Raw genomic sequence first — 13,922 nt, 5'->3', positions numbered from 1 at the left:
TGTACTCTCTATGTTCTCTGGGTCAGGTTGATGTGGGATCAATGGCCATCTTTTAAAAGGCTTATGTCAAGTTATGTTTGGTGTAGAGGGAATGGCTCAGGTTATAAATATTATTTTAAAAAGAGTCTACAGTAGAGGTAGAGTGTCTAGAAAATGCAAAAATTCTGTCATGGAAAATGTATTGGGAATTTATCAAGGACACCAGTTCCTGGAGTTTTAAAACAGTATAGACAGCAGATAAAAAGTCCTGTGGCTGCAGAGCTGAAGGTCCAACGCTCTATGCCTCAGTATTTGTACATGAGTTGGATGGGCGCAGACCACAAATAGCCTGGTAAGATATACCGGTGCCTGCATCTGCAATTTGCCAATGTTTATCCTACCTGGGAATGAGTAAAGGATTTACAGTTTGTGATGAATCTGTGGGATGACAGATAAACAATTTCAAAAATAGTTCAATGCCTGGGCATGGGCAGGCATGAATAAAATATCTCCATAGTGCAACACCCCTTGATTCCTAAATAGAAAGTTTTGACCAAGCTCTCTGTAAAAGACTTGATGATCAAGAATGGTCTTTGATCAACATGCCCAGTTGTGATTCCCTCAAAATAGACATATGAGGGGGGGTCTAAAACCACAATGAAATGCAATTGGCAAATAGTTTAAAGAAGGGCTACTAAATAACCCTATTATCACCATAATCTGTAACAACTTGACCCACTTTTAGGTAAATGGAACATTATATTTTAGATACTGAAAACCAGTAAGGTAGTTGGAGAGCCATCCAACTGCAATACTGTGGTCTGTAGCAGTTGCAGAAAGCATTTCACTGCACATCATACCGTGTATGACTGTGTATGTGACAAATAAAATTTGAATTTGAATTTGAATTTGCTTCGTCTGAGAACCGTATATATGTCAAATGCCTTTAGTTCAGTTTTTTTTGTTGTTGTTTTTCATATAGCCATTAAATAGTTAATAACAACAGATCAATAGATGATTTTATATAAAGTATAAAGTGAAGAAATTGTCACTTGTGATACACAGAAGCACAGCACACGGTGCACAGAGTGAAATTTGTCCTCTGCATTTAACCCATCACCCTGAGCAAGCAGTAGGCAGCCATGACAGGCGCCCGGGGAGCAACATGTGTGCTTTGCTCGGTGGCACCTCAGTGGTAACTTGGCGGATCGGGATTCGAACCGGCAACCTTCTGACTACGGGGCTGCTTCCTTAACCACTAGACCACCACTGCCCGTGGGTGGATCCTTCACCTACCAGCACAGGAGGATGTGGCACTGCGATACTCATAGAAATACCAGTGGTTTTATGATCACAGTAATACACTTGAAGTCTTGCTGTACGATGAAGCTTATATTTCACAATAGTCATCTTCTATGTCTATTGATTAAAGAGAGAAATTTACCATAAAGATATTTTTGATATTTATGTTGGATATGTTAGAACCTTTTTTTTTTTTTACTTTATTTTCAAAACACTTATCTTAGCATTTCTTTCAAGTGCTTGTTTTTTCTAGGCTACAAAAACTCTTCTAGGATATTTCTGCTCTGTGAACATCAAGTTTATTTTTACTTCACAAAACCTCATTTAGTTTGGTGGGTGTGATAGAAGAAAAACTGAAGACAGCAAAAGCATTCTGAGGGTACCAGCACAAAATGTTAAGAGGTGTTAAGAGCTTTATAGGATTTGTACCAAAAAAATATGCTGCCATCCTTGGTGAACTGTGAACTCTTTGTGAACTCTTCATCATTAATAATGAGCATTTTAAGGTTGTCCTAATTTTGTGGATTATTATGAATCTTTTTTTCCCCTTTTTTTCCAGGAGACTCCCACCTAGACTGCCACTCCCAGAGGATGAGCAACAAATGTGAGTCTTGTTTTAGAACGATTGAAAAATCTTTGCTCAAATTGCTAATAAAAAGACTTGAATGTGATCAAGTCAACTATATTTCTCTTACTGAATCTGTCTTAAACACAGCTTTCTATTTGGATTTTTTAATAGCTCACTCTTCCACCATCATCTTATGTCCAACTCTTTCCTAATTCATGAATTCGTGAACAACATCTTTTTCATTCCTTTTTATTTTATAAAATGTCTTATCATATCTTGATAAGGACACCCTTATTCAGAGTGAATTACAATCAGTAGTTACAGGGATGGTGACCCTGGACACCATCCCTGTTAAGACACTCAGGGTTAAGTTACTTGCACAATAATAGAAAGTGGGGTTTGTACCTGTGACAGTGAACATCTGTGATGTCACATCTCCAGTGTGGCACAATTAGACTTTTACTGGATCACCTAGGGGATCTATTTCCAAATTCATAAATCATTATAAATTAAGATTAAATATGATTAAAATAATGTATGCTAACCACACTTTTAAACACAATGCATCATTTTTTTCAGTGGCTTCTGTGCAGTTCATTCTTTTGAAAGACTTTGTGCTCATTGTGTGACATTTTTAGACCAATCAGAATCATTCACAGTCAAAATGAAAGATTTTTTGGCAATTTTTCTTTTCCTAAAAGAAAGAAGTTGGAATTTGAGTAAAGTGCTCTTAAAACCTGCTGCACTTCAGCTTCTTCCATAATGACACCGCACTGCAGATCAACACAGACTGCACTGCATCTTAACACCAAGGCCCACACACAGTGATATCCAGCTGCAGCTTGCGAAGGCACTGGTGAGCCCCGCCGCTGCATTCACCTCTTGTGCCGATGAAGACACACCCAGGAGTGTCAGCGCATCTAAAGGGGGCTGACAGCTCTTCCATCCTGCCGTAGGGCACTCGATCCCAGCCATGGCTTTGAGCCGAGGCCCTGGCAGGGCTGGATGTCACTGCAGTCAGGAGATAAGAGGCTGCTCTATTTACTGTGTTACCTCCAAGGACCCGTGCAGTGCAGAAAACGAGAGATGCTCAGGCAGGGAACGGGAGAAGGGTGGGAGAAAGACCACGAGAGCTCAACCACCAGTGGAGGCGCAATGAAATGAGGATTTGGCTCTTTTAAAATGAATGAGCTGCATCTACTACCTCGTCCTCCTCTTTCATGCATTTGCTGTGTGTGTTTTTGACCCTGGCAAATGGCTGTTATATGCTATCCGTGTGCTGATACATATTGAGAATACAAAAATGAAGTATCTGGAAGTACACGTTACAATGTACAAGGCATGTGCTGTGATGTAAAATAAAAATTAATATTTATGTTGTTATTTTAATCTTGTTGGTGCTAAAATGCCAGATAACAACTATAGCAAATTAGCTGGGATAAATAGGTTCACATTGTCATGTTGTTTATTGGGTGATGTGATCATTTACAAGGAATGTGTTATGTTCTTTTTGGGGCTTTGGGCTCTCATTAAGGTAGCTCCCACCAGGAATAAAACTCACAATACATGAACTGAAGCTCCAACACAGCTCTTTACACCCTGCTCAGAACCTTTCAAATTAGCTTTTTTCTCAGTGCCCATGACCTCAACCTCAAATGACTGATCAATTTCTGCATTATATTTCCACCTGTGAAACCACATGATCAGTTTTATTCTTATTCACCAGTAAGTGGTGTTAACGTTGAGGCTGTATAAACCAGTGTGATTGCCATGTAAACTTTGAACGTTTTATCATCTTTAAGCTGAATCGGTGATGTTAATGCAGTCAGCTGTTATGGTACTGACCTTTAAGGTCAGTAACATGAAGCGACTCCAAACTGCTGAACAGCCATGAAAAATGATGCACAGGCCCGAAAGCCATCCAGCCCCCACCTGCCTCGTCTTTCTCTCCCTCTCTCTCGCTCTCTCTCTCTCTCTCTCTGTATGTACATCTGTATGTTTGTCTGCATGTCTGTGTATATCTGAGGGATGCTGCATCTGACACAGAGAAGCTCAGACCTCTTTGCTTTCTGGAAAATCTTCCCAGGTGTCCAAAAATGCAGCAACTGCAACCTGTACCGAAGGAAGAAACACCACAGAAGAATTAACATGCTGGGGTTTTTCACTGAAAGTAATGCAAATCACAGATAGTGAAAATTGCCTACCACTGAGTTATGAATGCCAAACACACTTCATTTGAAGTGTTTCTGCATTTTAGGAAATATGGTTTTCTGTTCTGTGGTTTATGGGTCTGTTTTTTTAAGAATCAGAAAAAAAATATATTCTGGAAAAGAAAAATCCTGAAATATCCACCCAGTCTGGCAATACAGAGTGTGTTGTCTGGTTTCTTCTCTTCCTCCTTCTTTCCCCTTCATTCTATTTGCTCATAATAACATTTATTCATTGTACCATCAGCACATTTCAGCACCATATCCACTACCAAACTGAACATTCAGATATATTATCAGTCCATTTTTAAATAATTCTGATTGGAGAACTATCCCCCAGCTGACTATAGCACAAGAACAATATTCCCCTCAATTGTCGCTCTTAACACAAACAAGGAAACTGGAATGCTGTTTCCATTATATAACATAGACTTGAATAGATCAGATTGCATTGTTTTGCAAAGCTTATTTTCTCTCCACGGTCACAGATTAGGTGAATTTGAGATGATAAAGTGTGAGTGTTCACCCATCTACCTGAGCACTGGAGAATGACACAAATAGGTCTTTTAATGAAGAAAAAAAAAACACACAAATTTTGAGTTGGTTTGCTTGGTTTCTGAGTCCAATTGCCAGGGCAAAACACGGTGGAATATAGCACACATGTGACACACACAGGCAATGAAGAACATGGCGGGTAGTGGCTGAGAGTACGGTGCATAATGTCATATTTCCCCTTGTGCCAGGTGCTCTTTGTTGGTATGTAAATACGGCATAAGTATCTCAACTGGAGAGACACAGGCTACAGCTGTTACTGCGATAACCTAAGACATATTTGAAGATAACCGGATGTTATGGTTCTTTAGAGTCGCTCTGCAGAGCCCGTCGGTGACATTCTGCATGTCCTTTACTGAGTGAGGGCAGATGCCTCGTAGAATAAGATAAGACTTTCTACAAAAGTCTCTCAGAGGCTTAAAAAAAGACTTTCCGTTGTGTTCAATTTTGTGTGTGCGTTTGTGTACTGTGCACTTTTCACTCGTATAATGTTCATCTAAATCCACCAGCGTTCAGGATCTTGTGTGAATGAGATTATGAAGTAAAAGGCTGCGAGAACAAAATGCGTGGCTTATTTTAAGGGCAGCTGGGATTTGAGTGTCCTGTGTCACTGATGGTTTATCTTTTTTTTTCTCTCTTGCGTGTCTTTTGGTCTGCAGAGACGGGTTTAAAAAGAGGAGGTCATCCATTACAGCTGAGGGAAGAAAGCGCAGTAAATTTAGAGCTGCGAAAATAGGCCAAAGTGGAGCTGCGACGGTGATGCTGGGAGTAATTAGGACAAGGTTGAAACAAAGCACTCGTGAATGGAAACCATGCATTTGCTTCACCGGCACATATGCAATACATACACACACGCACACACACACAGTGACAGTGCGTTTCAAGATGTGACAAGTTGAGTGATTGCCCAATTCCTCCTTCATTAAGCGGTTTCAAAACGATCTTTCCTCTACTTCCTCCGTATCTCCCATTTTCACAGGTGACAGCACACCCCTTGCCACCTCTCCCCACCGACAAAAGGGAGAGAAAAAAGGGTGGGGGTGAAAGACATAGACATAGTGGGGGAGTGAGAACAGATGTGTCCTCTGGTGCTTGACCGAGATCAGATCGAACACCGGGGATGTGAATCGCTGATGTTGATGTGTGTGGGCTGCTGTTGTAGGGCTGCGATCTGGTTCAGCCAGCCTGACCGTGCCTCAGGCGTGGACTTTTAAACCGTAGAGTGTGCCCCGAGTGTGCAGACGATCTGGTTACTATAACTGAAATGAAATATTGAATTAAAACAGATAATCAATAGCATATATCTGCAATGGTTTTTATGTTTATGCTCTCACTCGCTGTTTTTAACCACTCAGTGAAGAGCTTGAGAAAGGGAGCACAATCAGTGATGAATGATACACCCAGGACTTTATGAAGAAATGTAGGCCAGGAGGAAGAGATGTATTGTTAAAGCATGCCTAAAAGTGGTTATATTGGCGGGTTGCTGAGCTGGGGGCAACACTAGAGAATGCTCTGACCCACAAATGGAGCTAATAAGAACAGACCTGTTTATAACAAACTGACTTGACCTAACTGCATCTAACTGACCTGTAATGGACACAGAGGAAGGTCATCATGCATCGTGAATCAGAAGTCCTCACTAGCCCCCCCTTTTGAGATATACCATGCCAAGAATTTGACAAAAGATCAACACCGTGAAGAACTCCTTTGACAATTAATACAAAAATAATTGAATGTAAAAAGGTGCAAGGTTTACAAAGTGAATGTTCACGCAGCAGGATTCAGATTTCAACAGATAACTTATTACGCACCTCATTAGTGCTGCATCTATTACGAGTTTAAGTGTCCATGCAACTGTGACACATTGCACGCAAGGACGGCCGCCCGTTTTCTGTTTACTGCTCCACTGCAGAGTTGGTTTCACCATAATTGGTGACACAGGAAGAATCTGCTGAGTTGTGATTCGTGTTAATGAATTATGTGATTGATGTCTGGATTTTCCAGTATTTGAGATCTGTGATGAGTTTTTTAATCTGTTGGTTATTAGCAGGGACCTCTGAGAGCCCAGAGGTCCCTGGTTTGTGTGTCGGTTTTAGTTACTTATTTCATCATTAAAATGTTTGTGCAGTTCATTCATTCATTTGTTTATTTGTTTGCTTGCCTACTATGAGCAGCAGCTGATGTGGCTCAGTCAGTCTCTCACTGGGGCAGTGATGGCCTAGCGGATAAGGAGGCGGACTGAGGGGTAACTGAAGGGTTGCGGGTTCAATCCCAAATCACCCCCACACACTGCTCCCTGGACGCCTTTCATGGCTGCCCACTGCTCACCGAGGGTGATGGTTAAAATGTACCTTCACCAGTTCTGTAATCCATGTAGGTTGCAGTCAGCTAATAAAATGTGTGCAGGGAAAAGTGACCGTGGACAGATGGCCTTGCGAAAGGTGTGTGTGTGTTGCGCTGTGTTGTGTGATTTTGTGTCGAGTCTGATGAGTTTAATTGCTTGGAGGAATTTTATGAGGCTGCACGATATCTTTCATGTAAACAGACCATTGCATGTCTCAGCCAGAAATAATGTCTCATAGTTTATAATCGTTTTTGTTTGATGTATGTGTGTGTGTGAGTGTGAGAGCCTCCAGGGTCGTTTCAGAATGCATTGACCCATGGCGCCCCCTGCTGGCCAGTGTAGAGGATGGGTAAAAAAAATCAGCACTGATTTACAGTGTAATATGGAAGAATGAATTATGGCGCACTCTTTATTAATATTTCTGTGTGTGTGTGTGTGTGTGTGTGGAGGGGTAGAGATGTGTTTGTGTGTGATTAGTCTGTCAGATTCCAGCTCTCTTCCTGACACACTGACAGATGGCGTATCCCCCCTGCTCAAAAATCTGCTCCCAAAACCTTGAGCATAGCAGGGCTGCTCACACACACACACACACACACACACACTCACACACACAACACACTTTTGTTTTTGCCTTTACCGCTGTCATTCTCCGTTGCGCTCTCTCTCCTCGTCATCTTCATGCCTTCTTTCTCTGGGGGAGACTGATAGACAGCTACAAGTTTTGCTTTCATATCCTTGCGACAGTGATCCCATAATATTTGTCATATCTTCCTTCTTCAGCATTCAGCATCGCACTCCCTCCACTAAGCAGTGCAGCGGAAGTGGTATCTGCCTAATAACATGTGCTCGGCCCTCGGGGTAATTTTGAGAATTTGTGCTGTGAGGGTCTTGGTTAATGATGTTAAATGAGCACGTCTTTAGGTTAATGATGCCGAGGGATGGGCATCAAAATCTAACGGGAGGGTAGACTCGGAGTTAATTGTTGTCTATGGATTATGCCTTCATGCATGAATATTCAGGGCCATTATTATTACTACACATGGGAGTGAAGGGTTTAGTGAAGGTTGTCAGTGTGTGTGCTAATGGGGCAACATTTCAGGGCAAATTTTCACCAGCCTCTAAAACATGCTGTTCATATCCATGTTTTATTATTTGCTCACATATGACAAAATCTGCAATACTCAGTACACCGTAGAACAGTTGTCTGCAATATGCTATACCTATGATAAACATTTTAAAGCACTCACGCAAGTCGCTCTGAATAAGTGCCAAATTCTGTAAATGTAAAACTTTCACCTTCCTGACACCTTCCAAAGCTGCTGGGTGCTACATTCATCTGGGTGCCATTTGTTCAAGAGGAGAAAACTTCCTAGTTCCTCCCCAGCATTTGTGCCATTTTCAATATCTCCCTGATTAAAATCATTGCTTTAAATCATATGAAGTTCTTCAGGGTGCATCGGAGTCAATTAATGTGCTTTCGATATTTTGCATACTCAGGGAGAGATACAAGTATCCTGCAAGTCTTCTTGATCAGTAGGATCTGTTCCATTTTAACAAACTGTTGTCAGCGTTGCTTTCTCCAGGCTGCAGCCTCGCTCAGCGAGTAATGGATTCCTCTCGGCTTCTTGTTGATGCTGGGCTGCTGAACTGCAGGCTGAAGTAATTGGCTTTTGTGTCCGTGCTGTTGGGGCTCCCACTGACACGTTTCGGGGGCCTGTCTCCATACTGAATCGCCTGCTTTATCGGCCTGTCACCGCTGCTCCATCCCATTTACCGGGTGTCATTCAGCTGCTTAGATTCAGCTGAGATTACTTTGAGTCAAGGGCCTCAGGTTGTTTATCTTACAGTTTGGTTGGCGATGGGACAAATAATTACTTTCTTTCTCTCTTGAACAATATTAATGTCTTGGAACATTTATTGTATTATTTTTAACCCCAAAGAGATTTGTGTAAATACATTTTAGAGGCCCACTTGTTTTCAGGGTTGCAGGGATGTTGGAGGCTGTTCTAACCATTTATATGTTCTCATGAAATCTTGTCCTCAGTTTGTCCTCTAGTATGCTGGGATGAACTGCTTTCTGAGAGTCATTCTGAAGTCCACCAGCTTTGTGTAGCACAAAAAATCTGGTTTCTGTACATAAGCAGTCCCTGTGGCTTCCATAGCTTTCGATCCAGGATTTATTTGGACCACCCGGTTGGAAATTCATGTTTATCAGGGTATTGTGTGCAATGTTACATTAATATGTAATTTCAATTGGCATAGTTACTGGTCAGTAAACATATGTTATAGCAGTATGCACACTGTTAGAAAACCGATTATAGGCTATATCTGACTTTTATCTTGGAAATTCCATCAATGCATGACATAGGAACACTGGTTTAGAAGACATGTCCAAAGATATTGCTACGATTGTTTCACAATTGTCATTTTTTGACTGGGAAGGCTAGTCAAAATGTTTTTTTTTTTCTCCTTAACTCCTGTAACATGATTTTGAGCATTGTTATACCTCAATACTACAATGTTACACGAATCATCTGCTGTTCTGAGCAACACCATTCATCTTTCAATCGCTTTCAATCAGTCAGAGTGTGTGCGCTCTAGTACTTGCTCTTGGCATTGCCTCCTGCTTCCTGCCAGCCAAGCCTCTTTGTGCCAGTCTGCTGAGTGCCGGTGCCAGGGCACAGACAGTCCGACTAAACGAGGGGGGGTAGCAGCGTTCACCTGCCACCTTCTTCCCCCACTCACCACACCGTTACCCAGGCCTGCAGGCCAGCTCGCTTACAGCTTAGCATCCAGGCTTTGGCTTGAAGGAGCACAAAGCTTGAATATCTAGTAGGATCAAGCCCAATAGGGGGGGATTTGTTTGGAAAGGTAACACAAGGAGGGAGACTCAATCCTGGATGGAGGGGTGTCTGTGTGTGTGTGTGTGTGTGTGTGTGTGTGTGTGTGTGTGTGTGTGTGCACGAGTGTCTGTCTGTTGCCCATGGCGAGCATATCACACTGCAACAGAGGGCATTGTCAGCGGCATGTTGAACATGCTGGATGATAGTGTATGTCCGAAATCCTGCCAATCCAGATTGGTTACCACGAACGTTTTCAGGTATGCATAAATATTTTTATATGAAATGGATGAGCAAATAAAAAGTTACTGTGTATGACCCTTTAATCAAGTCAGGTAAAATAGAATTTGAACATCAGTCCTTTTCCTTCACAAAATGTTGCAGAAATTGAATCCTCTGTCTGTGTGTTTATGCATGAGCTATCGTCTGAGACCGATATTAAATTGCAAAGCCATTTGGGATGTGCTTTAACGAACAAAATGAAATCACCCTGCCAGGTTGGAAAAGGCTTGCCTTTGCATAATCTTGTAAATAACATCAGCAATGGTCTTAAGGTTCTGGGACATCAACACTTTTGTGATCTCTGTTGTGCAGTGCTGCACCATTTGACTGAAAATTTAATATTCTTGCCCTACTTGCCCTACTTGACTCATGTGTGTTTTGTCAAGAGTCACACACTTTGTTCTGAGTGATGTAACAGTGAGACAGGGGGCAATTACTTCCAGATAATTGCAGGCTGAGGTTCCATAATACTTGATGAGTTATCATGCTTATCTGTGTCTGGTGTCGGCTACAGAGTAAACAGAATGGATCATTATTACCTGGCCCTGGTCATTTAACCACAGGAGCTGCAACCCATATCTCGCTTTATTTTAAATGTGTGTATGAGGGAGTTGGCACATATATTTTTCTCTTTCTTGGCCTACAGGCCACAAGGAGCAAATGTTCACAGTGGGATGTTCTTGGGTTTAAAAAAAATCTAATTTTCTCTTGTTTCTGTCTACATCAGGATTCTTCCTCCTGTGTGGTCCTCTCTCCCTGACTGGGCCATGTACTAAACAGGGTCCTCCTAGACCACCATGAAAGGGTACGGACCCCAGCAGCGCATGCGCCACCTGTCGGACTCCTGTGATCCATCCTCAGGGCCAGCCAATCCCGTCTACCCTCCTAGCACTCTACCGCGCAGCCCCTATCTGCTGAACCCCACGGCCATGGAGCATTATGGAACCCTGAACCCTCATCACTTCTCACCTGACCCTGGAGTCCTGCCAGCAGACTGCATGCTTCCCCTCAGCAACCAGATGTCCACCAGCAGCACCTTTCCACGCATCCACTACAACTCACACTTCGACCAGGGGGACTTCTCCCCAACATCCGTTCAAGGTGGAGACAGCATTGGGGGCATCAGTACAGGCACCATGGGAACATCTGTCTCCATGGGCATGGGCATGGGAATGGGTCTCGGTGTTGGACGCACAGCCATGATAACCAGCGGCTCTGCCACCATCTCAGGTAAGAACTTTATAAAGCTTTTGAGAGTTTTAAACCTGGTGATCCTTAAAGGTCGATCAAATGTGGATGATGAATATTTTAAGCTTGAGGCAAATTTCCATTCATTTTCCATTTCCAGTGGGCTGGGAAATAATCTCAAGGTATAAAAACTCATGAACTCAAGCTTTCACTGCAGGGTCAAACAATGTTTTCAAAGCACAGTCATAATAAGGAGTGGAAAAAAAATTAACAAACAGGAGCAGGAACAACTGTTACAATTGTATTATTTAAGAATTAATATAATAATGTATGTGCACCTTTCACAATAAAAAGACATAGCATTTTAAAATATATGTATAATATATAAACATATCAGATAAATCAATAGACATAAATAGACATACCATAAATTAGCCACTCAATATTCAGCATCACAAGAGAGGTGGCTTCAATAACAGAGTAGGGCAAAACTCAATTGAAAAATAGCTTTATTTTTTTTGTTGTTTTTTTTTAACATTACCATAAAAGCTTTTTTCAAAACTTTCATGTTTCTATGAGATGTGCTTTTTACTTATAATCTACAGCTAGGTTATCATACTAATGATTTCTCCATTTCTTTTACATCTTTAACTATAGGTGGAGGAAAGATGAACCGTTTGCCTCCAAATCTCCTGGACCAATTTGAGAAGCAGTTACCAGGGCAACGGGATGGTTTCAGCACGCTGCAGTTCCACAGGACGTCTGCTGTTGCCACAACAGCCAAACAGCAGCGCACCGACAGCCCTGGGCGAATCCGCTATCTGGTCCACTCTGTCCAAAAGCTCTTTGCCAAGTCCCAATCCTTAGAGAGCTCAGGTCTCAAAGGCAACGTCAACGGCCGCTCAGCAAACAGCTCGTCATCTGGTGGGGAGGATGGTAAGCACCGGCGCAGTAAGAGCAAAGACCGGGGCACCACCAAGAGTGATGGTGCTGGCAAACGCCGGCCAAGGTCAAACATGTCTGGATACTGGAGCTCGGATGACCTGGACAGTGACATCAGCTACAGGAACCCAATGGCCATGATGACTCTAGGTAGGCAGAGCTCTGGAGGAGAGAACCAGGGAGCCTCCAAATACTTTACACATGGCTACAACACCATCAGTGAGCACACGTTAAAAGCTTCCAAGAGCAACAACGACCTGAAGTACCAGGGGCTACCGGCTCTGCCCGGCCCAGGAGGAGAGGGGAGTGGAGGAGGCCGAGGGGGCCTGGGGACAGGTGGGGACTTTGGTAAAGGTGGCCCCTGGGCAACACTGACTTTAGGCCAAACTAGACAGATGTGTCAGAAGGGCTCGGCTACTCTGGATCGCTCCATGCCTAAATCCAAGTCCTGCTATCAGGATTTGGCATGCCAATACCTACAGGTACGGGGCAGAGTGAGTATTCATTACAGACTTTACCATTTTATACCTTAATAAGAGTAGGTTTTTCAGAACAACAACACAGTTTGCTTCAATGTTCAACACATGTTTAATGTATTGGATGTTTCAAAAAGTTCTTAAAAGACTTAAAAGGTGAGGCCTCAGTCTGTCGTGTTTTTGGAATAGATGCCATCCACAGGGGACTGGAACAGTACTCTGGGTCGAGGCGGGGGCCCGGGGGAGATTCCATGCCGGCGGATGCGTAGCGGCAGTTATGTGAAGGCCATGGGTGACCTGGAGGACAGCGAAGACTCAGAGGGCAGTCCCAAACCCTCGCCTAAGGCATCAGCACGGCGACAGAGCTACCTAAGGGCTACACAGCAGTCACTCAGTGACCAGCTACCACCACGCAAGTATGTGCACACAAACACACACACAGATGTAGGCCGAAGTGTGGGCCAAAACGTGGTCTTTAAATAGCTAAAAAAAGGAACAGATGCATGCATGAGAGCTTATTGGCTCGGATGAAAATACACACGCAGAACATGCATACAGACTCACACAGTAACACACAAACTCACACTCTGAACGAGAAAAGCTGTGCATAGCCGCGCGTTAGATTAAACACAGTTGGAATCTGCCTGCCACCCACATGCTACGCTACCTCTCACATCGAATCCTCACAACCTTCTGGCAACTTTGGTCCTGTTCATAGAATCCTTTCAGCAATTTGCCCTGGCTTGCTCTGTTATACTTCCTGGTTTAAAGTATAATTAGTATGAAGAGACATCCAGTCAGTAAGTAAAAGATGGCACAAAAGAATAATAAAATCTGAACACCTTAAACAAATCCAGGTGTTCAGGTGTCATTTTGTTGTTGCGTTCTTCTGTTTCATAAAATCATATATGTGTTATATACTCAGAAAATCTTTTCACACTACTACCTCTCACAGTCTTTCACTTAAAGACACACATACACACACAGCTAATTAACAATGGTCCAAATTTGTAATAATGAATTGTTAGATTAAATGGTGTGACTGTGTGGTGATAATAACAAGGGAAGGGAATGTGCGACACATAAATTAAAAATAGACTTCTCACACCTTATGTTGTACATCTCACAATATTTTCACCTTTATGTTATAGTAAAAAAATAGAAAGGGGGTAGCAATGCATGTTTTATTAATACCTCTCAAATGTTTTATATACCCCATTTATTATTGCCATGTGTTTACTT

At 42.5% G+C, this 13,922-nt stretch overlaps 1 protein-coding gene across 3 annotated transcripts in view; it reads left to right on the top strand.

Moving 5' to 3' along the window:
* The window catches only part of dlgap4b (discs, large (Drosophila) homolog-associated protein 4b), a 112,271-nt gene that overhangs the window by 70,960 nt on the left and 27,389 nt on the right, over window positions 1-13,922 (top strand). For 2 of the 3 annotated variants that reach the window (XM_028998406.1, XM_028998404.1), the window contains exons 3-6: window positions 1,841-1,885; window positions 10,802-11,304; window positions 11,920-12,698; window positions 12,870-13,096. In XM_028998406.1, coding sequence (XP_028854239.1) covers window positions 10,872-11,304; window positions 11,920-12,698; window positions 12,870-13,096 — 1,439 coding nt within the window. In that variant the 5' untranslated portion in view covers window positions 1,841-1,885; window positions 10,802-10,871. The remainder of the gene's footprint in view (window positions 1-1,840; window positions 1,886-10,801; window positions 11,305-11,919; window positions 12,699-12,869; window positions 13,097-13,922) is intronic. The other variant, XM_028998405.1, reaches the window with a different exon arrangement.

The sequence above is a fragment of the Denticeps clupeoides genome, chromosome 12 (assembly GCF_900700375.1).
Source record: "Denticeps clupeoides chromosome 12, fDenClu1.1, whole genome shotgun sequence".
Lineage (NCBI taxonomy): Eukaryota > Metazoa > Chordata > Actinopteri > Clupeiformes > Denticipitidae > Denticeps > Denticeps clupeoides.
Note: the sequence above shows the minus strand (reverse complement) of the source record. Positions and strands in the feature narration are given on the sequence as shown.